This window comes from Podarcis muralis, chromosome 5 (assembly GCF_964188315.1).
Source record: "Podarcis muralis chromosome 5, rPodMur119.hap1.1, whole genome shotgun sequence".
Taxonomy (NCBI): domain Eukaryota; kingdom Metazoa; phylum Chordata; class Lepidosauria; order Squamata; family Lacertidae; genus Podarcis; species Podarcis muralis.
The window spans coordinates 40,672,845-40,699,215 of record NC_135659.1 but is presented as its reverse complement, the minus strand read 5'-3'; the positions used below and the strand labels follow the sequence as shown (position 1 = coordinate 40,699,215).

At 39.8% G+C, this 26,371-nt stretch overlaps 1 protein-coding gene across 2 annotated transcripts in view; it reads left to right on the top strand.

Moving 5' to 3' along the window:
- Positions 1-26,371, top strand: part of CACHD1 (cache domain containing 1) — a 120,147-nt gene that overhangs the window by 35,100 nt on the left and 58,676 nt on the right. The window contains exons 2-3 of one of the 2 annotated variants that reach the window (XM_028733195.2): positions 6,861-6,923; positions 21,611-21,759. In XM_028733195.2, the coding sequence (XP_028589028.1) occupies positions 6,861-6,923; positions 21,611-21,759 (212 nt within the window). The remainder of the gene's footprint in view (positions 1-6,860; positions 6,924-21,610; positions 21,760-26,371) is intronic. The other variant, XM_077928633.1, reaches the window with a different exon arrangement.

The following is a 26,371-nucleotide window of genomic DNA, read 5'->3' as shown; positions in this document are numbered from 1 at the left end:
TTGGGGCTTCAATCTTTTCCCCCTACGTTTTTAATGGTCTCAGTTTGGATGTCTTCAAGTAACTGAGCATAGCTTTGAGCAATTACACTATCCCATTGACGTCTATAAATAAAATAAAGCAGAGTGCAGAGAGCCTCTGCCAGCTCAGGTTCTTTCAGAAACAGAGCCTAGTGGAACAGCCTCTTACATTGGTATATAATAATAACTTGATCTTCACCCTTTTGGGATGTTTGGGCAAGGGTCTGATTGGCATATGTCACTGCGAAAATGAAGTGAAGGACTGATGTAATAAAGGTATTAAGAATTGGAGAAACCTTTCCAAAGTCTCCTTTCCGTCCATTTTGGTTTTGTTTTGTTTCTAAGATTCTCTCCCAAATGCTAATTCCAGCTAAGGGTTTGAAAATCTGTTTAATGAAGATGCTAGGTTAAATATGCTTGCATGAGATACAGGTATATATGCTTTCTTAAGCAGTGCTGCAGTGGTCCAGCCATGCTGCCTCTCCAGGATTCCTCTTCACCCAGTTAAGATGCTCCTTGTCTTTTGTCCTCCCTCCTAGGTTCCTTAGCAAACTCCGGCCCCCATCATACAGGTGAATGTGGAAATAAGGGTTCTAACTAGCACATTTATTTGCTCAGTGCTACCTGTCTATAGACGGGGTGAGCTCCCGTTGCTCAGTCCCTGCTCCTGCCAACCTAGCAGTTTGATAGCATGTCAAGGTGCAAGTAGATAAATAGGTACCGCTCCGGCGGGAAGGTAAACGGCGTTTCCATGCGCTGCTCTGGTTCGCCAGAAGCGGCTTAGTCATGCTGGCCACATGACCCGGAAGCTGCACGCCGGCTCCCTCGGCCAATAAAGCGAGATGAACGCCGCAACCCCAGAGTCGCCCGTGACTGGACCTAATGGTCAGGGGTCCCTTTACCTTTTTACCTTTCTTTAATCCTCTTCTTTTTTTTACAATGAACCAAAACTAAAACCAGTCAACAAAACAACAGTTTGATCAAATATAACAATTCAGAGCATCAAAAGCAAGCATCAAAACTAATTGGACCAAAACCAAAGAGAGTACAACAGTCTTCAATTGGTGCCCAAGTTATATAGGTACCAAGAAGGACCTGTATTCAAGGGATAAGGCAGAAAAGTGAATGGTATGAGTGGTCAGACTTTGCTCATTTCAACTGTAGTTGGGAGGGGAAGTTCTTTGCCCCGTATTGGGAAAATATTTTATTGTTTCTGCTGCAGGGCTAGCTGTGTGTATGTTTGTGTACTTTTAGTTTTGTAAAATGTCATAGGAAAGGGTTGACTCCTCCCCACCCCCAGCTTTGCTGCTACAGTGCAAATTATAGCATCACTGGGGCTGCTTTTAAGTAAAAATAAATAAATGTTAGATCTGATCCCATGTAGTTTGGCCATGAGCCTAGTCAGGCTAGGAGCTGCTGTTCCTCTTTTCCTCCCATCCGCACGAATGGCGATCTAGAATCAGCACAGATGCATGGAGCAGTATGCATTCTCAGATTTATTTAGTTATAAAAATTGTATACAGCTTAATGTAACGAACATTTCCAAGTGGTTTACATAGAAGTAATTAAAGCAGAACACCATTTAATAAAACTGAGCATTAAAAATTCATTACTTTTAAAATATTAAAAAGAGCCTATAATTAGAAAGTAGGAGTTGGTAAGAGTCTAGGCAAACTTGCATAAACCTAAGTTTTTGAGGGTTGTTTTAAGATGAGCACTTCATGACCAAGGGTTGGTATTCCAAAAACTGGGTGCCATCACTGAGAGAGCCCACTTTTGCAGTGTCCCCAAGGGACAGTCTGCTGGTTGTGAAATGACCAGTAGGTCATCCATGAGAAAATCTTACAGCTGAACTTGGTCTGTATCAGGGGACATAGTTCTGTTAGATGTCCTTGTCCCAAGTTGTTTACAGCTTTAAATGTCAACAACAAACTAATTGACCATGTACTATGTTGCTAGACTGATTTACATTTTGATAAAGCATATGGTACAATTAGTTATATTACTAAGAGTTCTCAATTTGCTCCTCGTGGTGAGAGCCTGGATGGGTTCAAGAGTGGCAGTGAAGGTGCTCAAAAGACAGAATGAGAGTCTGTTAGCACAGAGTGGGGCCGTCTCTCTGATGGGGGGCGGGGAGTGAGTGGGTTGCATTGCACCAAGTAAGAAATGGTGTGGGAACTGTTGATAGGACCATTTGGTTCTTCAGTGAATTGAATGTCCTGTTTTCTTCATCCACGTATTTTGTTAAATTGGAATTTCTAATTGTTGTAGTTTAGGTTTTTTTTGCTATATAATGGAGCTGTTTATTTGTTTGATGTTTATTGGACATACTTGGATGGATTTTGTAATTTCTGTTTATTGCTTTCCCCCTGTATATTATTATTTTACTTCATTGTTCCCCACTCTGGAATCGACAATATTCAATGAAGAGTGATACATAAGTGCTTCAGATAAATGTATAAATAAACCCAGCAGTTTTGTATATGCCATTCATGTTTAAATACGAATCAATGATGGTAATTTGTCAGATATTTCACATACAGTATAGATAAATTCACGTATGACACATTTTCACAGTGTGTGATGCAACATGCATGCAGAACTGCACTGCATTATCCATATCAAAGGGCCCAACTACATATAACTCCAATCATGCTGCTTGCAATCACACAATTTTTCCTTCATTTAATTACAGGAACCATGGGGAGAGAAGATAGAACATTTCAATGATCACAGAATTCATGTGCTTCTGTTAGGTAGCAAAAATTAAGATTTGAAGCAAACATTTTCATGGTGGAAGATTTTATACTTATTTTTTCGACTCAAACAAATAAGAACTCTCACTTGAAAACATAAGCTAAGTAACCAAACAAGCGATTATTGGTATTCTTTTTTCCTAACTATATTCATTATTTTTAATGCTTCTTCATAGATCTGTAAAAGCTCAGGTTAAGGGCTAGCTTCATATTAAGGATAGAAACCTCAGTGTTAGCTAAGAGGCTATTTCTTTGTTTCCTTTGATGTCCAGATATTCAGCAATTTGCGAGTGGAAAAGAAAATGCAGTTCATTTTGCATCAAAATGACACCTTTAATGTATTTTCTTCTGATGTTAAATTAGCTTCTCTAAATTGGGTGGGGTGGGAAAGGTTTGTTTGTAGTCTTAGAAACTGATCAGAGCTTTTAATAAAGGGGATAGAATGAGAGGAAGTTTCAGTGTTGGGCTTTTTCATAATAGTTGTATCTTGCCTTTTTAATCCTTTTAGGCTCACTGGGACTTGTAAACTCAGAAGATTTACTGCCGCCCTCTCCAGGGGTGGCCTTAGCATTAAGAGTTCAAATTTCTTAAATTCCTGAAGTCCCCAAGAGGGAAAGGAATAAGGGAAAGTGACAGTCATAAGCTCAGTGGAACAAAACGTAAGATTATTCCACAGTGTTTTCTGTGACCAAGGATATGTCTTCCCTGAATGATGGCAAGAGGAGTGCTGAGGATAGAATTTGACCTGCCAAACTGCTGCTTATATCTTTATTTGCTTAGATGCTACATCTAGTTCAGATAAGGCACTTGCATCCTTAGCTGTGAATCGCCTTTTTTGCTACAGCTTTGTGATTTTTGGATGGAGGATGGTACAGTGGTACCTCGGGTTAAGAACTTAATTCGTTCTGGAGGTCCGTTCTTAACCTGAAACTGTTCTTAACCTGAAGCACCACTTTAGCTAATGGGGCCTGCCTCGCCGCTGCTGTACGATTTCTGTTCTCATCCTGAAGTTCTTAACACAAGGTACTGTTTCTGGGTTAGCGGAGTCTGTAACCTGAAGCGGATGTAACCCGAGGTACCACTGTATATAAATTGAGTAAGCTAATAAACTAAAACTCTGTAAAGCACTGCACACAAAGTGTGGTGCTCAAAGAACTAAACCGGACAACAAAATTAATATGATGACGTGTTTTGAATCTGTTGTTGCTCGATGTAGTCAACAATACATTTTATCTTTTAGAATAAGGTGCTTGGAAAGCAATTTACCGGTAATCTTAATATTAACACATATGGCACAGTTAGGATCAAATTACTGCAGTGCTTTGGCAGTGGGTTACACTCCCACCTTAGTTAAATGTACTGTACTTGGTTTGTTCCTTTTCCATCCCCCCCCCAAATGCTCTTTACCATTTGTCTTTGGTCCCATATTTCTTTAAAATAACTCATTGTCAGTTTTGCCTGTAAGCCTATGCCTATGATTGAAATGCATTTTTTAAGTAGTTGAGCTTAATCATGATTTAAACTATTGATTTAATATGAGTTTCCCAATTTGTAACTCATTTATTTCCTGAGCAAAAGAGTGCATATTATACAGTTGTGTTAACAGTTAGTACAGATTGGTCTGCAAGTAAATGAAGTTTTTATGATACAAGACGCATTATCTAAAATGGGTCAGCAACCTAAGGACCATGGGCTGGAAGTGGCCCATGGAGGTCATTTGACCGGCCCACGAGCCGTCCCAAATCAAGCTTCCCGCTCTCGTGCATGCTGTGCTAAACCAGTGCGGCATGGGGACTTGCTTCCACAGCGCCAGAAATCGCGCCTGCACACGCGCAGACACTGGAAATTGTGGGCACGCGCGCTCATGCACATGCACAATCCAGCCCACGGACGGATCTCTGCGGGACCGATCCAGCCCAGGCAAGATAAACCTTGCCGACCCCTGATCTAAAACCTCTGACCAGGAAGCACAGATGTATTTTTGTGCCACATAATTATTGCTGCTTAGAGCAGAGATTAGGAGCCTATAGCCCTCCATTTGCTGCAGGACTCCAGCTTCCTTAACCACTGACAATTGGCAATGCTGTCTGGGGTTGATGGGAGTTGGAGTCCAAGGGCATCTGGAGGACCACAGGTCCCCCACTCCTAGCTTGCCAGCTACAGAAGGAGGTGGGAGCATTGCAAAATGAAAGTAATTCAGATTGGGTTTGCATTCTCTTATCACTTATGTGAAGACAAGAGCCACACTCTTGGTTAAGCATGCTATATGGTAGCTCTTTGAATAACTGTGTTTCTACATGACATGAAAAATAAGTATTCATGCTATTTTGTTGGTAGTTTTGAATATTCATAATTTGGCAGAATAATAAATGGTACATATGGGTATTTAGTTACATGATATAGGCATATTAACAATATAAATTTATGAGCCTATAGAATAAAACAAAATAAGTTTAGAAAGTGTAGAAAATAAATGGGGAAAATGATCATAACCTTTTTTTCATGGAAGTAATCTTTTTTTCTTTTAAAATACATATGTATTATGTAAAGCAGTCATGATGCAAATATAGTTACTTTGCCTATACTTCTCTACTGATAAGAATAATAAATTTCTGTTTTGGCTTTGTACACAACTCTTTTCTAATTTGACCAATCTCTGTATACAGATGTCTGTGGGGGGGGGGAATGCTCCTTTGCACTCTAAACCATTTCCTCCAAACAGACTTCAAAGGGGCTCCTTGTAACTCCCAATTAGCTGATCAGCTGTTACAACAACCTCCTTTGGAGCTGGCAGTGTCAGCCAGCTGATTGGTGCAGTAAATGTGTCTTAAGAAGAGGTTGCTGTAACCATCAATCAGCAGATTGGCAGTTTTGGCAACCTCCCTTAAACATCTAAACTGCTTAGAGCCTATTTTGGCATTAAGTGGAACAACAACAACAACAACAACAACAGGTGATTGACAGATAGGCATTCCTGCTCACCTGTCAATGTTTGCCTGCAGCTTCAGTTCTCCACCATCAGCCCTAAAGTAGGAAAGATAGATGGTTCTCAGGAGATGTTTGGCTTGTTACATGCATCCACTGAGTCCAAGATCCCCCTTCCTATTGCTTTGGGAACAGCCCATCACCAATGGTTAGATGGTTACTGAAGGCCCTTGATGGCATTGGCTCAATGGAAGCTATGTTCTGTCTCCTTTCTGCCCAAGCCAAGCCTTCTTAAGATCTTTGGGGGCAAGGATAGACTGAGCAGATGCCTGCCTCTGGGCTGGGAGCTAAGGTTGGATAGGCTTCTTCTCAATAACCCAGTAGAAGCCTTGATTATTGCTTTGTAGGTAAGGATTATCCACTTCTAAAACCTCTTAGCTCCCTCACTGCTGCTGACCCAGATGTAGGAAAGATAAAGGAGAAGACCAGCAAGACATAGACTGGAGAATGCGAGCGAGAAGGGAGGGTGCGAGCGGAGCTGGTTTGTGTGCTGATGTGTGTGAGTAATATATAAACAATTTAGTTTTGTCTCTCCATAAGGAGCCTTCACTTTTTCCGTGCTGTTCCCTTCAACAACATGTATATATACAGTGGGAAAAGGGAGGTACAGAATGCTGCTGCTCCTTTTCTACCACAAGAGTCCCAAAGCAAAGCCCGTTGAGTATAAGTGAAATCTAGACAGGCTCTTAATGAAATTTAGAATGAGATTTTTTTTAAAAAAAAACCTTTTTGAAAAAGCTGCATTGCATTAAATGTATGGTATATGTAAACAATTACTTTATTTGGGGAAAGCCATGTTTGAAATGTGAAGCATAGCTATTTTAAATTCATACCACTTGCACTCAATGTCAGGCACTCTGGATGCAATATCCTATATATTTCCACAAAACACAAACATCTGTTTAATTTAATTATGGAAGCGTATGTGTTTTTAATGAAACTGCTGGGGTTTTTCCGTCTCTTATTACCATAATTCTTTTAATCCTTAATCTTCTCTTTTATATTACCTGTTCCGTATGTAGCTGCTTTTTTCACCTAAATACGCTCAGTCACTGATATTATACCGATGTGTCTAATCAATCTTTCTTAATTTTATTACAGCGGATATTCAACTCCTTTGTGTACACGGAAAAAATTTCAAATGGAGAAAGTGAAGTTCAGCAGGTAAGAATTCCTTTGCTGATCAGCATTATATGGCAGTAACACTATACTGTAGTAGTAATCAACCTAAAATTTTCTATCTGGAGTAGCTGGTTTCTGTTGTACGTTTGCTTTTGTATATGTCTAAAGTTATGCTCTTTGTATGTAAGTAGGAGTTGAAGTTTGATATATTTTGGCATAGGCAGATTTTTGCACAGCTTACTATTTCATGAATTGCATGGTCCCCCCCTTTAAAAAGAGATAATTGAGGTTTGACTCTGTCATTCTGCATCTCCCCCCCCCCTTAATGCCTGTAGATGGCTGCATTCATACTAGACTAGGATTCTCTAGTAAAGTTTCTCTGAGTGGAGAAAACAGCATTCAAACCTCCTGAAGTGTAAATAAGACAAAACAAAACAAAGGCAGTTCATCTGGAAGCACTTTTGCTTGTCCTCTGCCTGCGGGGAGGAAAGCAGATCAAAGGATGATGGAATGAGCAGGGCCATGTGGGCCCACAGAGAAGGACCATTTGGAAGCAAAAAGCCCGCAGAAGAAACAAAAAGAAGATGCAACTGCGTCAATTATCCCAGTGCTGATGATAAACACAAGGGGCGGGTTACATGGCCTTCTACACTGCACTGATTAGAGCTGGCAAGGAGGTCATTGGGCCCTCTGTTTTCTGAAATGCTTATAGAAAGGATTTAAACTCCCCTCGTCCCTGTATGTTCCAAAGCATGCTAGGGCTTGTTCTAGGGTGTGTACTCCTTTCATATAGCACTACAGCTAGGCCTCTTGGGCTGAAGTGTCAACCTATGTGAACCGAGTTTTCCCTAGAAAACTTGGATCTCACATGCAGCTGAACATTGTGGGGAAACTGTACTGATTGCAGACCAGCTGACATTCCAGTGTTTGTCTGCCACAATTGATCTTCTCACAGATGAACTCTGGCAAGCTTCGCTGCAACCCCAGAGTTCCTCAGATAGAGAGCCACTGGCTTAGTGGCTATTGGGAAAAGAGTGGCGGAAGAAGAAGGCCCTTTCTTTCCTTTCCCCATGAGAAATCTCTCTTATCCATTAGTGTGAAGAGAAGAGAAGTGTTTTTAAAAGGGAAAATAGAGTTGATTGATCTTCCATTATTCTGTGGGGAAAGGAAAGATGCTGCCACTTAATTCTCATTTGTGTCTGGAATAGAAGCTACAATCTAAAACAAGCACCCTTCTTTTCATATCAGGTTAGTTTTCAAACTAACAAAAACAACATTTAAATGTTTTACCTCATTTCTCATCCCATATTTTACTGGTAATGTAAATTTAGTGTTTCTTTATTTGGTATGGTTTTATCCTACCCATCTCCTTTCTTTAAGGAGTTCAGGGCTGTGTGCATGGTTCTTCCCCACCCCCATTTTATCCTTACCACAACCTTGCAGAGTAGGCTAGGCTCAGATAAAGTGAATGGCCCAAACAGCTTCATACCAGAGTAGAGATTTGTCTCTGGGTCTCCCTTGCCCTAGCTGGATCCTCTAATCACACCTTGCTGGCTATGTAAATGTGGAATACGTGCCCCATTGTAATTGTTACTAAGGCACAATGAGACATATATTTGGTGTGGGAGAAGTGGACAGTTGTCAGGCAAAGTGCAATACCTTTTCATCCCTTTCACTCCTTAAGCCAGTGTGTTTCCAAAATTTGTGTTCCCAGAATCCCTTGGACGGTGTGCTGAGAAGTTTCCAAGCATACCGTCATGTGTCAGTAGTACCCTTTCCCAATACCATTAGGCAACCAGACTGCTTTCTCAAAACATAAAAATTAACATAAAAAATGGAAATTGGCGGGGAATCACTTAAGTCTCCATGGTCATTCAGTGAGACAAGAACGTTGTCATACGTCTTTAAAAAAACACCTCACAAAGTTTTGAAGGGAGAGTTGTATGAAGCAGCTGTGTTGGAATTCATTTGTAGATTTGACACTATCAGACTTGAGCTGAATAGAGACAACGTGACTACTGCAGAAATTAATTGTCTCTGGTTAGGTGTTTGCATCTCAGTATCTTTTGCTCTCTGGATTGGATTGCATTCACATTTGTGCTTTGCGTAGTAATAGGACTTATCTGTCTTGTGCATTGCTTGCATTCCGGTCTCACTTTGCAGTGTGTATATTCACGTCAACTGAGGATAACCCCAAGTTGATAGAGGTGGGATTTGACCTCCAAGTTCATGACACAAAAATGTCTTTTATCTTAACGGCACCAAAATTATATGTTGTTATATGCAGACTTAAAACAGAGTTTATTTAATGATAGCCAATAAGTTCTAGTAGTACTGTCGTAGGCCTGGAGAACAGAGTTCAAGTCTTCACAGTGCTCACTTGGGTGGACTCACTAGGCCTCACCAGCTTCACAGGTCATTTTGAGGCATTGCTTTCATATCAGGGTTCAAAATTAGCAGGCGTCAGGTGCATTTTTCACCTAAAGATTCTCCATTTGCGAGCACCTAAAAGTCTGGGTGCCAATTTTTGAGCTTGGCTCAAAGGATTACTGAAATGTATGTGCTTTGTTGGGACGCGGGTGGCGCTGTGGGTAAAAGCCTCAGTGCCTAGGGCTTGCCGATCGAAAGGTTGGCGGTTCGAATCCCCGCGGCGGGGTGCGCTCCCGTTGCTCGGTCCCAGCGCCTGCCAACCTAGCAGTTCGAAAGCACCCCTGGGTGCAAGTAGATAAATAGGGACCGCTTACTAGCGGGAAGGTAAACGGCGTTTCCGTGTGCTGCGCTGGCTCGCCAGATGCAGCTTTGTCACGATGGCCACGTGACCCGGAAGTGTCTCCGGACAGCGCTGGCCCCCGGCCTCTTAAGTGAGATGGGCGCACAACCCTAGAGTCGGACACGACTGGCCCGTATGGGCAGGGGTACCTTTACCTTTAACTTTTATGTGCTTTGAAGCCTTGAAGTAATTGTTAAGGATAGACAATATGGAGTTTAACAATAAAGGGTAAAGTGTTTTGAAAACTGGAGTATGGTACCGATACTTTTATTGTCAACATCAAATTAAACTTTTATTAACAAGTTTATTTTCAGTGCATCTGAAGAAGTGTGCATGCACACGAACTCTCATACCAAGAACAAACTTAGTTGGTCTCTAAGGTGCTACTGGACAATTTTTTAATATATTTATATTGAAAATTTCTGCTTAAAATGTGATATTAACAATGTTTCACTTACGTTAATTGTGTATTAATTCATGCTTAATAAAATAATAAATTAAAAGTGTTGCCAACCCCACCCCCTCCAGTGGTGACTGGACATTCTGTTTTGGCGCTCACAACCCAGGTCCCAAAAGCCATTTGGCTCCTAGCTTTTCTAACCTAGCTTCTAACACTGCTTCATACGTACGCTTACCTGAAAGTCATTGAGGCTTACTTCTGAATAGACATGTATAGAATTGTGCTTTAAATGGGATAAACACATGTGTCTGCCCCCAAGTTCCTGGGAGGAAGAGTATTTTCATTCATCAAATGGATGATTTTGGATGGCTGGCAGTGTAAGTAGTCATGGCTGGAGACATAGTGAGTAATGCTTGCTGCTTATACAAGCCTTGTAAAAATCAGTTGTCTCACCAAATTTTAGAAACTGAAATAAGATACTGTCAGGGAGAGTTGATGTGATGATGATGATACAGTAATTGCAAGTACCCTCTCAGTTGCTTGGTTATAAAAACAGCTACCACCAATTTTCTATCTCCAGTGAGCTTCTTGTTCTCCTAGAATCATAGAATTGGAAGGGGCCTCAAAGGTCTTCTGGTCCAACCTTCTGCCACTTCAGCAAATCCAGTACAATGCCATCTCTAATGGTTGACTATCCAGTCTTTGCTTAAACCTCTCATGCATCCATCACTTCTCAAGGCAGGCCTGTTTGGATGCTGTTCTGCTCATAACATCTGGATGTTCCTCCTGTTGTTTAGTCTGAATCCCCTTTCTTGTTATTTGAACCCATCTCAGCATACTTAGTGTCAGAGGAAGCAGTTGATAATACCAGGTCATATGAACTGGCTATAAATGAGTGTTCACATATTCATTTTAATTAACAGGTTTATCACCTTGGCTTCCATTGCTGGCTAAGTGGCAGTGAGCTATGATAACTGATAACATGATAATTGATAATAGTGTCACGAAGAGTATCAAGATAATTGGTATACCCTTCAAGGAGTACACTGCTATCAGCCAAGTGCTGTGTATTACATTACCATTAGTCATGCTTAGGCTCATGTTGACATTGTTCAGTAGTTCTCCGAGTTCAGTAGTTCTCTAGTTAACCATTACTGTTCAGGGCAATATTCAATGTGAAGATTGGCTTTTGGAAGATACAGCTTAGAAATACTGGGCAACAATTTCGAGTTCCAATATATATTTGACAAAAAAAAATCGAGAAAAACATTGATAGATTAGTGTGGTGTTGTGGGTAAAATATTTTTAGTGACTACAAGCTTGCTTCTTTTTAAAAAAAAAAAATCACAGATCCAAAACTGCTCTGTGGTAAAGTTCCTTTGTGGAAATACCAGAGAAGGTACCATTTATTTTCTGCTTTCTGCACACTTGATTTTTTACATTTCTCAGTGAGCCTTTGGCAAACATACAAATTCTTTATACACCCATTTTTTGCAATAGGAACCCACTTTTCGGGTATGACAGTGTTTTAATCACATGTGCAAGGCATTCCTGTGGTCCCGCTAAGATGGCAGCCACTATGTGGAACTTATACCAGTGTAACTAGCTGGTACCCTTTGTTGCTCAATCTAAAAACACAATAGCTACAGGGAGGGAGATAGATGTAGTGTAACAACTGTGAAGACGATTTGAAAAGATCCCTAGCAATTCTGTCATCACCCACCAAATGCACATCACTCCCAATAACACCCATGGGTTACCCATGTTTTGTGATGGCACAAACACTTCTATGCACAAGCACAGCATCAATACCTTTTACAGAACAGGTGATGTCTCCTGTAGCTACAAGGTCTCTCTGAGGCTGCGCTCAGCTTGAACCCCTGTGAGATGGTTTCCCCTCTGCTGCATTTCCAAGTTTATATCTCCCACTGCTGTTTACGTTCACCTGAATTCTTTCCCCAGGGTTGCTGAAGGTTTTATCTGTGCATTTGCTGTCTCCTGTGTATGCTCTAAAGCCCCCTGATCTGTTCACACCACAATGGAATGACTGCTTCCATTTTCAAATCACGTGGAACCTGGTGTGAGTGCATCAAAGATAAATATTTCTCTAAAAGCAATAGAATGCAGATAGATTGCAGTTGACGTTGTGTGAACCTGTCTTTAAAAATGGTGGCGGTAGCATGCTAGAGGCGAAGCAAACAATGATGTGAAAACACCTTAAGGTAGGAGACCAAATTCCCAGGAAGCCTAAGTTGTAGCCTGCAAACAACCACTATTTCCCCAGAGAGAATACCAGGGCCACACAAGGAAAGGTTTAACAATCCCAGCAAGCTACATGGAAGTAGCTGGAATATTCTGAACAGAAATCCCATAGCTGACACTAGGAGGAATGTTTGAAGCGTGCGTATCTTAATATGAAAAAGCAAATGGAAAGCAGTTAGTTGTCATTTGGTGTGGATTGCCTTCCGTGAATCACTTGTCTTGGATACATTGTCAGTGGTATGTTCTCAAACCAGCCTGTTCTGGCAGGAACTGGTTGGCGTTGTAGCCCAGGACATCTGGAGGCCTCCATGTTTAGGGAGGCTAACATAAACTAGCATGATAGCAATTGTCATTCCATTCGAGTACTCTGTCCTTGAAAAGTGACTAATGCTGGGCACTTCAAAGGATGTATTTAGGTAAGATGTTTACAAACTGTTTCTGGGAAAGAGATGAATTCCCTAATCCCAAGCTATTATGTTTGGTTTCACCCTTTTGAGTAGATAGTCTATGAATTCAAGTTTATTGATCAAGTAGTCAGTTGAGAAAGAGAATGGACAATAGGCCTATTCTGTTACTTAAAAACGGTATCCAGTGTGTGTCATTTCAGATTGAATTGTAACATTCCACATAACTAGTAGCCAGAATCTGACTGGAAACACATCATAGATTTGATTGTATCCCCGCCCCCGCGCCCCCCGCTCCATTGATTCTTACGAGAGATCATTTTCTTTACCCTGGCTCTGAATGGCACAACATTTAGCTGTGGTTGCAGGTGAGAAGGAGGTTTGAAGGGTATGGGATTCAGTCCTCCAACCTGTCTACTCCTCCAGCCTGTAGCTTTATGCCCGCAGAATGGCACTGGTGAAGCAGATATACTGGCATACTGCTCACATACCACAGTAGTGCTGATGTGACTTAATTTCTGCCAGTTTAACTTGGTTCTGCTAGTATAGCAGAGTTTCTGCCATATCTTTTTTTTTTTTTAATTCTCTTTATTTGATTTATATACACAACCAAAAATTAATACATAAAAAAGAAGACCAAACAGCTAGACCTTCGTTACACATATCTTATAAGGCAGACAATAGGCAGACAGTTTTAAAGCATAGGTGGCTCCTCAAGTATGTGAATGAACAGTATATGACACTTGTAGAAGTGCATATTCCACAGATCAAAGTGGTCAAGCAGGCATGTATGAGACAAGGTGACCCTTCAAATAAACTCTTCCTAAGTCGTTAAGCGTTTACATGTTAATAGTAAAACTTTGAACTTGGCCAAGTAGCAAAATGGCTGCCAATACAGAACTTTGACCAGAGATGCAATATGCTGATAGGCTCTCACTCCTATGCAGCATCATTATGTAATGCAGTTTCTGGACCAACCACAGTGGAAGTTCACATAGAGTGTGTTGAGTAATCTAATTTTGAAGTTACCAATGCCTGGACGACTGTGATCAAGCTATCCCAGAAGCAGTCACAGTTGATGTACTAGCCTAAGCCTGTAAAAGGCTGTACTAGCCCCCAAGGCCACCTGGGTCTTCAGTGACAAAGTTGGTTTCAAGAGCACTCCCAGACTGCAAACTTGCTTTTTCACATCTGATTTCTGACACTAGGACCGTACAAGTCAAGGTTATTACTAGTAGTTATAATTTATGGTAAAGTCAGTCGTCCTGGATCCAGGTGATGTTTCAAAAACAAAACAAACTCTGTATTTGAATGTACGTACCATGGAGACAAAATCCTATTGTCATAAAGAATGGCCCCCGGATTGCTGCCAGTTTTGGTACAGTGTCAAAATGTCACAGAATATGCATTCTAGGAATTTAATATTTAATTGAAGGTTATTTTTAACAAGACCCGTAATAAATACGGTAAAATATGCTATGTGCATGAAAATAAACATTTAAATATCCTGAGATACTTTTACCACTGTACATCCCAGATCACATAGTGTAGCCAAGACAACCTTCGTGTTGAAAACTTTGTGTGAATTTGAGAGCTAAAAGGATTATTGTCAAAGTAACTGTAAAATCTAGGCCTTTTGAAACCATCTTGATTCTTTCAGAGACAGTCTCATCGGCTTTATTTGAAGGATAATGCCTTTCACTGCCATTTTCTGGGTGGTCTGCACACCACTTAAAATCATATGGGTTAAATTATACAACGGGTTTTAGAAGAAGGGGGTGGTGGTAGTGAGGTTTCTGGTAAAGCCTCCAATATATATTGCTTACACCACGGCCCTAGATGCATACATTAACTCTTAACAATATATAAATAAATGTCTAAACATTCTAAGTATTGTGACGAATACTTAGCTGTCAGAGAAGATAGATGAGGCCCCTATAGAGTATAACTACCATGGATAAAAGCTCAGGATTGAAAAGAGCAAGAGAGTAAGTGAGCACTTCTGTTTTAATAATAACTTGGCTCTTTAGTGCTAATGAATCATGAGTACTGGAGGTTTATGTGTAGGGTAATATATACAAATGGATCGTATTAAAACAAATGCAGACAAATTGTAAGCAAACCTAATCCTCCATCAGCCATTCCTCTTATTGTTCATTAACTTCTTAACTGACACTCTAAAAGCATTTATTGCCAGTTTGTCAGCCGAGAGAATGTTTCTGGTAGGTTACTGATTTCATAATCATGTTTTTATAATGTAGAAAACGTACCAATTTTCTGCAACCCAAACAAGTGAAAAAATACAACTGCGGCTTAAAGTTAAAAAAAATGATTACTATGTTAAATTTTAATACTGTTTACTAAAACCTTAGACTTTATTCTTTAAATTTCAGAGTTGTCTGTCATTTGAAAGGGTATTTCCATCGAAGTCCTTCCCCCCCTTTAATAGTAGGGAGCAAAGTCAGTATTGTGGGAGGGATTTAAGGAATAATGATGGGCTTACCCAGTAATAGAAAGATTCTCTGAGAAATCATGTTTCTGCTGTCTAGAGAATATAATACAAAGCTTGAGAGATGGGGGAAAGAGTATTATTGGCAACATATATAAAATAAGTAATTATGAAACATTTTGTTATGATATATGATATGATGAGGTGCGAAGGACTTGAAGTCAGGAAAGTTAATTCTGCTTTTCAAAATATACAGCAGCAGCAGAACTATGTAATTAATATCCACGCTTCGACAGCCTTCATGAAAATAACCTTGATTTATTCTACTCCAGCTAAGATGCTTTTCATATTACCGTACTTCCAGTTCCTCTCTGCTTCTGCATCAGACCTTGATATGCTAGGATGCTTTCTTCTCTGACAGTATTCCCCCTTGGCTCCTGGTGATTTCAACATTCATGTTGATAAACTCTCTGAAACAATGTAAGGGGTCTTAAAAATGGAACCCTAGGCTCTAATACTTTGCCTTCTGTACCACCAAGGCAGCAGGTCTCCTGAAGGAATGACAGTCTGAATTGTGCTGTCCAAATGTGGAGCATCGACAACATTTACAAGCCTCTGGTTAGGTGACTCAGGGAGACTGCAGCTCCACCTTGTCCTATAAATCTTCAGCTCTGGAGACAGTTTTTCAATCTGTGTAGCATCTCGCAGCAAAAAGGCCCTGCTCACCACACTTAACCCCACACTCTGCCTCTGGAATGTGACTGTTTACTTCCCTCAAGATGCGCTGCTTTCTTCTAACATTTGGCTCATAAGCTGTTGCCTCTGGAACTTCACTTTTTCTTTTCTTTTTTACTTGTCCTAGAGATTGCGCTGCTTGCTTCTAGCCCCATCACACTAATGGCTTTCTCACTCCTGACCTTTGGGGATTTGAACTTTTTACAACTTGCATTCCTGCTGCTCGGTGGACCCTGACATAGAGTTGTCTTCTGTCCCCAGCTGCTCCCTTCCACTTCCACTGTTGGAGTAAATACTCCTCTCAGTGGCATGATCATTGTCTTGCTCTTGCTTCCTCTAAGAATTGCTCCTCTAAGAATCTCTCACTGTTGCTGCGGAATTTATCCTGACAATCACCTTTTCAGTATTTCCATTATATCTGCTTTCCCCAAATCTATTGAGGTTCCTTGAGGTTTTAGTCTTGGCTGTCTTCTAGTCTCTCTTTACCCACAGCTTTGAGTGCCATCTATGTGCTGATCACTTTAATCACTTCCGGGGTGACTGTTTAAAGATTCTTAAGCCAGTCTAGGATCTAGGTCAGCCTGCTGCCCATTACACATTATCCACTATTGGGAGTTAGCTGGCATTGGTCTGTGAACTCCTTTCTTGCTACTTAACAGGTGACTTTCAACCCAAAACTTATTTCTGCTGTTCCGTATGGACTACTAGCATGTCCCCTGCCTTTGAGCAAGGCTTTGTGGATGGGAAGAACTTCCTTTCAACTACAAAAAAGTCAACAAAGGATAGTTAAAGAAACCAAGATAGTTCAGGAAAAGAAGGCACATTATTGGCACATTAAAAAGAGACATACAAGCCTTCTAATTAATTACTATTAAAAGGGAATCAAAGCTACTATCTTAAAGCATACAGGAGAATAGTGACTTCACATGTAATTATATAGAACAAAAAAAAAAGGATTCAAGATGGCGGCACAGCAGGGAGCTGCATAAAGAGACTCAGCGTTGCTCCTCCAAAAAAGGTTTTATCTGCTATTTTAAAAAGATTTCTTTAAAAAACCAAAAAACCAAAACAACGATTTTAACTTTAGAACAAAAACCAAAAACAGGCCTCTCCCCCTACTGGCTACAGGTGGGGTGTCGAATTAATCTGACCAGTCAAGATGATAGTCTATCAAAGAGAATTCCTTCCTTTGTGGAGGTAAAATTCCTTCTGATAATAACCCTATTATAACCCCACCATGGGATGAAAATATTTTGGGGCTTATCTGAAGTTCTTGCTAATGATGCACTTGTACATAAACTTCAATACTGAAAACGTCCTGTGAAAAAGGGAAGTAACATTTTAAATTCGATGGTGGATTAGATTTGTGTAAATACGTTATTGTGTTACTTTTGCTACATATCCCTCTCTCTCTTTCTAGTAATAAAGCAGTGTTAGCTTTATGTTTATGTTGTGGATTGCTAGGTCCTCCTTAGAAGCAAGTGGACTTGTTCTTGCTGTGTCGCAGTTTGAGACATTCTCATACAGGCAACCCAGATTTGCAAGGGGGTTGCGTTCCGGGCCATTGGGTGTGGCAGCGGAGTGCACATAAGCCTACTCCACCCTGTTATGTCCCTGTCCTGCCTTTTTTCCCGTCCACTTCCGGGTCACCACGATGCACGAGTGCAGGGTCGCGCATCAGTTGGACACATGTAAATCGGTCATTGCTTGTAGTTTCAGATGGCCTTCGTTTGGTTTAAGCTACAGAGGAAATAGTGTCTCTTTGATGCAAAGTTATCCTGTAGGACGTTGCTAAATATGCAGCCCCATTTTTTTTTTAAAATAAACCATACACAAGTTCATCTGTTTGCTGAAGATTTGCTAGGATATGCAGGGAGAGATAACTGAGAGGTGCAACCTCTTTGATGCATATTTCAGAAGTAGCTCTTAGTAATTTTACATGCAGCAACTTGTATAAGCCTGCTTGTGAGAAGGGTCAGGAAGTGTCACTGTTGTATAAACAAGCCACCAGTGCAGGCTTAACTGTAGCTCTAAGGAAGGTGTTAGCATTGTATCATATGGAAAGAAACAGCTGATAGATAGCAGGCATTCCCATAGATCTCCTGTTTGTAATTCAACCTGTCATCAGATAGGGGATGAGGCTGCTTCCTAAATCCAACTATGAGTTAAGAGATGATATCAGATACAGCTTGGCAATGGAACATACAAAATAGTTTCTGGAGAGGATATAATAAAATTTCTGTGATTGTAGCAAACTCCCTTGTTTGAATTATACAGGACAATGGCTAGCAGTATCAAGCCACTTAGGAGGCTATGGGTGACAATAGAGGATATGTTCATTAGAGTTTTGTGAATGACAAACCAGGACTATAGATTGGAAGGGTATGTTTGTCTCTTGTTGTGCTAAATTCTTTGCAGCTCTCCAAAGTCTGCTGTTTTAAATTAACAAATGAATTATTATTATTATTATTATTATTATTATTATTATTATTATTATTATTGGAATCATGCAGTTTTAACTCCTGCTACATCAAGTGTCATTATATAAATGTTGGCTTAATTTATGCATGTTTTGAATACAATTTTATAGCATACAAATTTTACAGCTGGCATCAATAAAGCATGCTCTGAAGCGTTTTTTAATTCTCAACCAGTGAGGAGGCAAGGAGTGGGGTGGAGGAGAGAACATCAGAGAGAGTTTAGCATTAAAAGGAGCTTTTAAAGCTCAAGGGGTATATGCAAATGAGTAAGCTGTCTCTGAGGAAATGGAGAGATTCACTGATGTTATGAAGAAATATTGTCAATAGGACCAGCAGCATTTGATGTGCTTTTTACACATGGGTATAAATATGCAAACAGGTGTTATCCATGTATGCTTAGTAACCAAACTCTGGCTCAAAGATCCCATTGTTAGTGCAAGGGATAGCAGCCATCTTGGCAGGAATGTGCCATGACTTAATATTTTGGGAGCAAGAAGGGGAAGGGGAAGAATAGAGGAGAGAGTAGGGATGGGAAAGCACTTTTGTTTGTGCCATATCAAAAGGTGGCCACCCCTCTGCTAATCCCTCGTGCCCATTTTAAGGGGTACACAAGGAGTTCAGCGCTCTGAATGCAGTGTTGCACCTGTCATATGCTGTAGCTTCTGCTTGAATCACATAAACTAGAGTAATGTGTTGCAGTGGGCTATTAAGTTTATTGTTTGGTTTATTCTAATAAAGGCCACATGATTTGTATTGTCAGGAGGGCTAACAGATTTATCTGGCATGTATGCCAAGTTGGTGCTGTCAGCCAGATCTACTAATATATATGACAATTTTCCTACTGAGAAAAACTGATTCTGCAGCTTTGGTATTTTCTAATAAAATGTGGAGGATGGAATACTTTATATTTCATAGTGTAAAGGGGAAAAACTCACCCAAAAGCAATTGGTTTGTGGAGGGGAAAGCAGAGAAACCTCCTCAGCATTACCTCCTCACTGACAATTGAGACCAATTTAATGGTGTTAGACTCATAGCTTAGTTGGGACTATTAGCAGTCCTCTGGTGTGTTAGTAATAAATCATTCTACAATACCAATTAGGTATAATTCTACAAGTCATTTCATTTGAACAACATTCTGTTAAAAACTATGTTCCTTGGAGACCTGTAATTGAGCTGTAGTATTTGATGGAAACAATTGAGGCAAAGTCACTTCTCTTATCAGTGTAGGCCTCATTATTCATGTAAGGAAGTAAATAATGATGAAATGACCTGTTATTAATAGTTAGGAAGGACATTTGTCAGTCTAGGAGACTAATGAACAGGCCAATTATGTATTTCAGGAATCCATACACAAATTGAGTTGTGTTTTCAGGTTGTTCCTTTAGGTGGAATATTGTGTGTGTAAGTAAGGGGTGATTGAGGGTGTTGAAAGGCAGCCAGTTAGACATTACTAATTAAAGAACTTTATCTGCCTCCGAAGGCAAGAATGCATTAAAATATGATATTGAACATTTTGCTGTGAGCTGTAAATTGTTAAAAGATTATTCTCTTTCTTGATTTAGGCTGCAAGCTGGAGGTAGCTTCTTAAAAGAATTATGAAGAAAACTTGAAATATGCTCTCTCTCACATACACATGTATACACAAATATACATATATAATTATGCACACACACACACACACACACACACACACACACAACACCACACACACACAATATCTTGGGATTTCTGTTTCTGGTTCCTGTTTTTAACAGGTTGCTTACAGATGTGGCTCCATGTAAAACAGGATGTGTAAAAGGAAGCCAGTTAAAGAAGAGGCACATCCTGTTTTAGGGGTAAAGAGCTACTGTTTCCGTTTTGGCACAACAGCAGCTATTCCACTTATGCAGATGATGCTACTCTATGTGTCCCCTTACTGCGAATTAGCATAGGGGAATAGTGCTCTGGTTCATAGCACTGATTGCCGAGAAAAACACTATCTGGAGAATACGCTGAGTGTCTAGCATGATAATAGAATTGTATTCAGCGTACTGCAAAACTACATTTACATATGGATTTTCAATACGTATAGTAAAGACGTATAGAGAACATTTATACACACATCTGGTTTGGGGACCCCTAGAATGTAACTCTTATTATACTTCTAAACCGTTTCATCACAGTTAATACGGCACTAGAATTATGTGTAGGTTGTCAGCAAATCTCTATCATGCATCCTTCAAGTGACCATAACATATAGGTCTTCTAGATCAGTTTTTTCATTGTGGATGAGTGCATTTTTGGGACTCCGTAAACATTCCTGTGGAGAATTTCAATTTTATTACCACCATGACAAAAGGATATCTTATCAGCCTAAATTTACAATGCTACTAGAATACAATAGGGTAGCTTAACTACTGCTTTGTTCTGGCACATATATGGTGTTGGAGGTCAGATGAGAGCCATTCCATCCTCATGTACTACATTGGCCAAAATCAGTTAACCAGTTCCTTTGATATCAGTACAATTTATTATCGGGATGTTTGATTTTGATTAGTTTGATCTGGTTTTAGAGTTAAAGCTGAATTGAAAAATGTGCAAGTGGCCCCTCAGAAATGAAAACTCAGTGCAGTGCAAAAAAAAAAAAAAAAAAAGTATATTAAATGCTCTGTAGCAGATTGAGTTCCTTTAGCAGAAGCCAACACAATAACTCTTGGTAGCACAGGGGAGCTTCCCTCCTTCTCTTCCTCCTGTGCTTCCACCATATTCACTCTGGAGCAGGCATAGGCAAACTTGGCCCTCCAGATGGGAATTGTAGTCCCAAAAACATCTGGAGGGCCGACTTTGCCTGTGCCTGCTCTGGAGTGTGAGGAGAACCCCCAGGACAATGGGAGAGGGGAGGAGATGAGGCTCCTTCCATCAGGGAAGCAGAAATGTTTGTGTTAATGGAGCAATAGCGTTAGCACCACACTGAATATCCCCCCCCCCCCAATATGTGCCTTCCCTGATTATTTCATCTTTTTCATAAATTTGACCATTTGTCTTTAAACTGTTTATATTAACACTAGCTGTTCATAATAGCAAAATAAAGAAGCATTTCTTCATGGTAAATATTGTGCATGGGATCTTGGGCATGTTGTTTTCTTTTAGGCATTTCTCTTTGGGCATTTCATAACAAGTATACAGTATATATGCACACCCAAAAGCAACTTTGAATGACTGATTTATTTATTTTCTTTATATTGTTTAGCTTGCAAAAAAGATCCGGGAAAAATTTAACCGGTATTTGGATGTGGTAAATCGGAACAAGCATGTAGTGGAAGCTTCATACACTGCTCATCTGACATCACCTCTGACTGCAATTCAAGACTGCTGCACCATTCCACCGTCTATGATGGAGTAAGTATTCAAAAGGATCCCAACTGAGAGTTGCCTTATTAATTGGGGTAAGCCCATTCGTCTGGGGACATCTTGACCTGGTCTTGGGGCAGGGCCCATGTGAGAGAGGCTTGGCGGAGCAGACGGTCTGAAATGGTTTCAAGTTGAACGTTAATCCCCTGGGAATTATGGACATCAGGTTGTTCTGTGAAGGCAGTGTCAGTGAAACCTTTTCACTCCATGGACTGCATTCCTTTCTTCACAGCCTTCCAGTGTTGTGCAGAGTTAGAAGCAAAAAGTGGGTGGAATGTTACCTTCACACAGTAGGCGTGTTTCTGTAGACACATGTCCTTCTCTGTCCTCCATCTGTGAAAGCAATAAGCATTATCACTGCTCATGGACATAATTCTACCCAGGCAGAAGCATGCAAAGAGGATATAGAGAAGGAGGCTCTAAGTCTTTGGCCTTGAATTTGCCCTGTTTTTTTGTTTGTGGCCCAGTTTAAATGGTACGTGTTGAACGATGTACTTGCATTATCAGGTCAGCTTTTAGCCAGTACATGAAAGTGTAAGTATTTTCAGCCTAGTGCTTTGGTTTGGTTTTGGAACTTGGTGCTATTGAATTTTGCTAGTGTGCTGTTAGAAACAGAAAAAAGTTTGTTGTAGTAAGGCATTACAGAAGGAAAATTGGCTAACGTGTCAGAGTTCAAAATTGATTTATAAATATGAAAGACTTGTTTGGAAAACATGATTAATGCTGCTTTTAAAAAAATATCGCCGGCCTGAAAGTTGAAAAGGCTGCACATTTTTGGACTGTATATAAAGGGCTTTGGTTGGCTGATCAATGTTAATTAACAGACATAAAAGACTCTAAACAGATAATAAAAATGCATTACAGTATATGAAACAGGATGACTTCAGTTACAGAATGCACATAAAATGATCTTTATATTTATCCTCTACCTTTACTAAAGAGAGTTGGCTGTGGAAATAGTGACCTTTGCTGCAATTGTGTCTTGCAAATAATTATTGAGAGTCCCAGTGAATATTGGGCAGTGGGAAGCAGGTTTACTAAAAACAGATGGCTTTTATATGGTCTTATAAAAGCATACTTCTGTTTAATAGCTCAGGACTTCCTGAATTACACTGATAAGGCATTTGTTGGAATACAGTTACAGATTTAGTGATAAGTACATTAGCTGTGTGTGGCTTTTAATTTTTAGAAGAATTAATTCTGTAGTGCAGTTCTGAGTGCATTCTCTGCCCATACCAACTTCACTTTGCCCAGCCTATTTTGAGCCAGGCTAGAAATAGCAGGGGGCTGTTCCTTATAGGAGTTACTATTTAAGTGTTTTACCATACAGAGTACACTGGAAGCATTGAAAGGGGCTGTGCATTGATCACTGAATATAGTTAAGTTGTGAGTGGGCAGCTCACAAATACTGTGGGCACAAGCCATGAGTTCCAAATCAACAAAGGTGTGAAGAAGAAGCTGTTAGCCTTAACCACACTGCAGGCCTTTCTTTCACATACCACTGGATGAGCAGCTCCAGCACTTCTTCACAAAATCACAAAGAGCAGTGGAAGACTTAACACATTTAAGGTTCCATTGTGGAACCATAAGGACATAAGAAGAGCCTGCTAGATCCAGCCAGTGGCCCATTTAGTCCAGCATATAGTGGCCAACTAGTGGCCTGTGGGGAATACTCTAGCATTCTCTCCTCTCCTCCCTCCTGCACTTAGTAACTGGACTAGAATGATTGCCAGCTGGAAGGAAAGTTGCGTTAAAGAGAGGATGTGACACTGACATGGACAATGCCAAAGTAGGCAGAGATACCGTATTTTTTGCTCTATAAGACTCACTTTTTCCCTCCTAAAAAGTGAGGGGAAATGTGTGTGCGTCTTATGGAGCGAATGTAGGCTGGGCAGCTATCACAGAAGCCGGAACAGCAAGAAGGATCACTGCTTTCGCTGCACAGCGCTCCCTCTTGTTGTTCTGGCTTCTGAGATTCAGAATATTTTTTTCCTTGTTTTCCTCCTCCAAAAACTAGGTGCGTCTTATGGTCTGGTGTGTCTTTTGGGCGAAAAATATGGTACTTATAGAGGGCTGCTTTAGCCAGGTTTTATTATTCTAGCCTGAGTACAGCCAGAGTCCAGGAGCCCAGCAATCTATGGTTAATGTTAACTGGTTTGTCTGAAATTAGTCAACTTTGAACCAAGGGTTATGAAGCTGGGTTATTTCAATAAACCATAGTTAAGGTTAACCACCATTTAGGGTTTGAACAGAAGGCTAAATTGCAAGTAATCTAAACGAGAAGCAAACTGGAGAGAGGAGGAAACACATAAACCCAAGATTTGCACAGGCTTCTTCCATCATGGTTAACCATGATTTATCATGTTGACTAAACTCAGCATTATTTGACTCAGTTTTTGTTCTCTGTGCCTTAATTGATTATGCTGGGTTTTTGTTTTTTTAAAGAAATCCTTAAAGGACATTTTCTTTATCTCAGTACACTGAGAGAAATTCTTATCACTGTAACATATTACTTGACAAGTCTACCTTAGATTCATGAGTGTAATATTTACATGGGTAAACCAACAGATCTATTTTTGAAGATCATTTACTTCATGAATGCGATAATTGCTTCAGAAGTGGTCTGGCTCACCTTTTTAAAATAGCTGCTTAAATATTTGCCATTGCAGTTCAGCTTTATCACAGCCTTTTCTTCTGTTTACATGCCCTCTCATGGGCTGTTAAGTTGAGAGATAAGGAGATTCCCATTCTGATCTTTCAAGTTGTGGTGGAGTTGTATTTTCAAGAATACGAAACTGGATTTGGACTCAGCTTAATGGAATTTCAACAGTGTGCAAAGATGGCTGTAGAGATTTGGAAGGACTGAGTCTTACAGTTTTGGAGTATGTGTATTATACAAACAATTTTCTTAAGCACTCATTAGAAATTAGTATTTGATTTGTAGGAATCCAAGTATGGGATAGGCTAGGAAGAATCCTTCTAACACAAGTATTATCAGGGCATACAATGACAAAACTATTATTTCCGTCACAAATCGCTGCAGTGAGTTAAATTGTAGTATAATTAAGTGCTGAGAGAATAAAATAGAGCCCCTCCCCATTATCATAAAATTCTGCCCTGAGTTCCAAGTTATTCTCACTATTAAAAAATAAATAAGCATTTAAGAAGCCTTTGAGATTATACTTAGCACCATTCATGTTAATATAACACCAGATAAACAACATTTGTTTCATCCAGACATATTGGAAAGTCTCCAGGTTAGTCAAATGGATAATGGTTTACTGTGTTTGCATTCCTTAGAAACAGGTGCATGCTTAAGTGCTTTCAGGATTAGAGCTCCATCATTAGTTCATTATAACTATTTTAAAATAAAAGCCATGTTTAATATTTCAGTACCGTACTGCAATATGCAGATAAAATATTAATGACAAGAATATGCCTTGCTATTAAAAAACAACTAGTTTTAGCATTTTAAATAAAATTGTTAATTTTGAATTAGTTTGTAATGTAGCTGCATTTACCCCAGGGAAAACACCTTTATAGAAATTTAAACAAAGAATGGAAAAAGGACAGGTCTTCTTACAACAACAGATGAGTGTCATTTTTATATACACATTCTCTTTCTCCTCCCCCCCCCCTATTTTCTAAAACTGAAGCTGCATAGAAGAAGTTGATTTACTTTGTGAATAGAGGCTGAATGCAATCCAATTGGAGCTTACTTGAACACTGTTTTGATGTAAGATTCAAAGCTTCTGCAAATTTATTTTATCTTCTACATTTGCTGATCTTCTGCTTGTAAATCCTGTTGAAGGAGAATAAAAATGACTGCTGCCTGATGGGAATTAAATGTCTGAAGTTCAAAGCAGTTTGCACATCAGAGCAAACGTCAATCAAATGAACATCTTGCAAGCTAGGCAGGGAGCGAATTTCTCCATGGGGAAGAGATCAAAGTGGGAGTCACAGTTCTGTTTTCTCCCTCTGGATGCAGTTTCGATCAGTTGTTCATTAAAGTGAATCCAGAAGGAAGGGTTTTCATATAGTATAGAAAAAGAAAGGGGGAAAGAAGAGGGTTGGGTAGTGGGAATGGATGATACTTTTTCTTGCAGCTGAAGTTAAGACCACATTTTGATCATTTTTAATTGCAGAAACTATTTACCACCAAAAAACGTCCCCCACCCCACCCCTGGACTGTTTGGGGATTTGTTACAGATACATTTTTTCAAGAGTTTTTACAGAGGACATGTTTTAAAACCTGCTTAGTTAATCTACATTCTTTTGTTTGAAAAAGATGGAGGGACTAGTTAAACAACTCCCCAGTCCCTATTTAGAGTTCCTATATATTCGGAGATCAAAAGTTCATCTTACATTTTTTGCAATTAGTATCTTAATCATTAGGAACACGTCAGGTTTTACTTTTAAGTTCTGTTATTGTATACATTTTAAGGATGGTGAAAAATAAAATCACGAAATTGCCAAATTGCTTGAAATAATTATTAGCACCATTAATAACATTAGTTGCTTTTAGATTTTAATGGAGGTTTTGGAAACCATGGACACCATGCAGTAACTCCCAACGAGTATACCCTCCATTTTCTTTTAT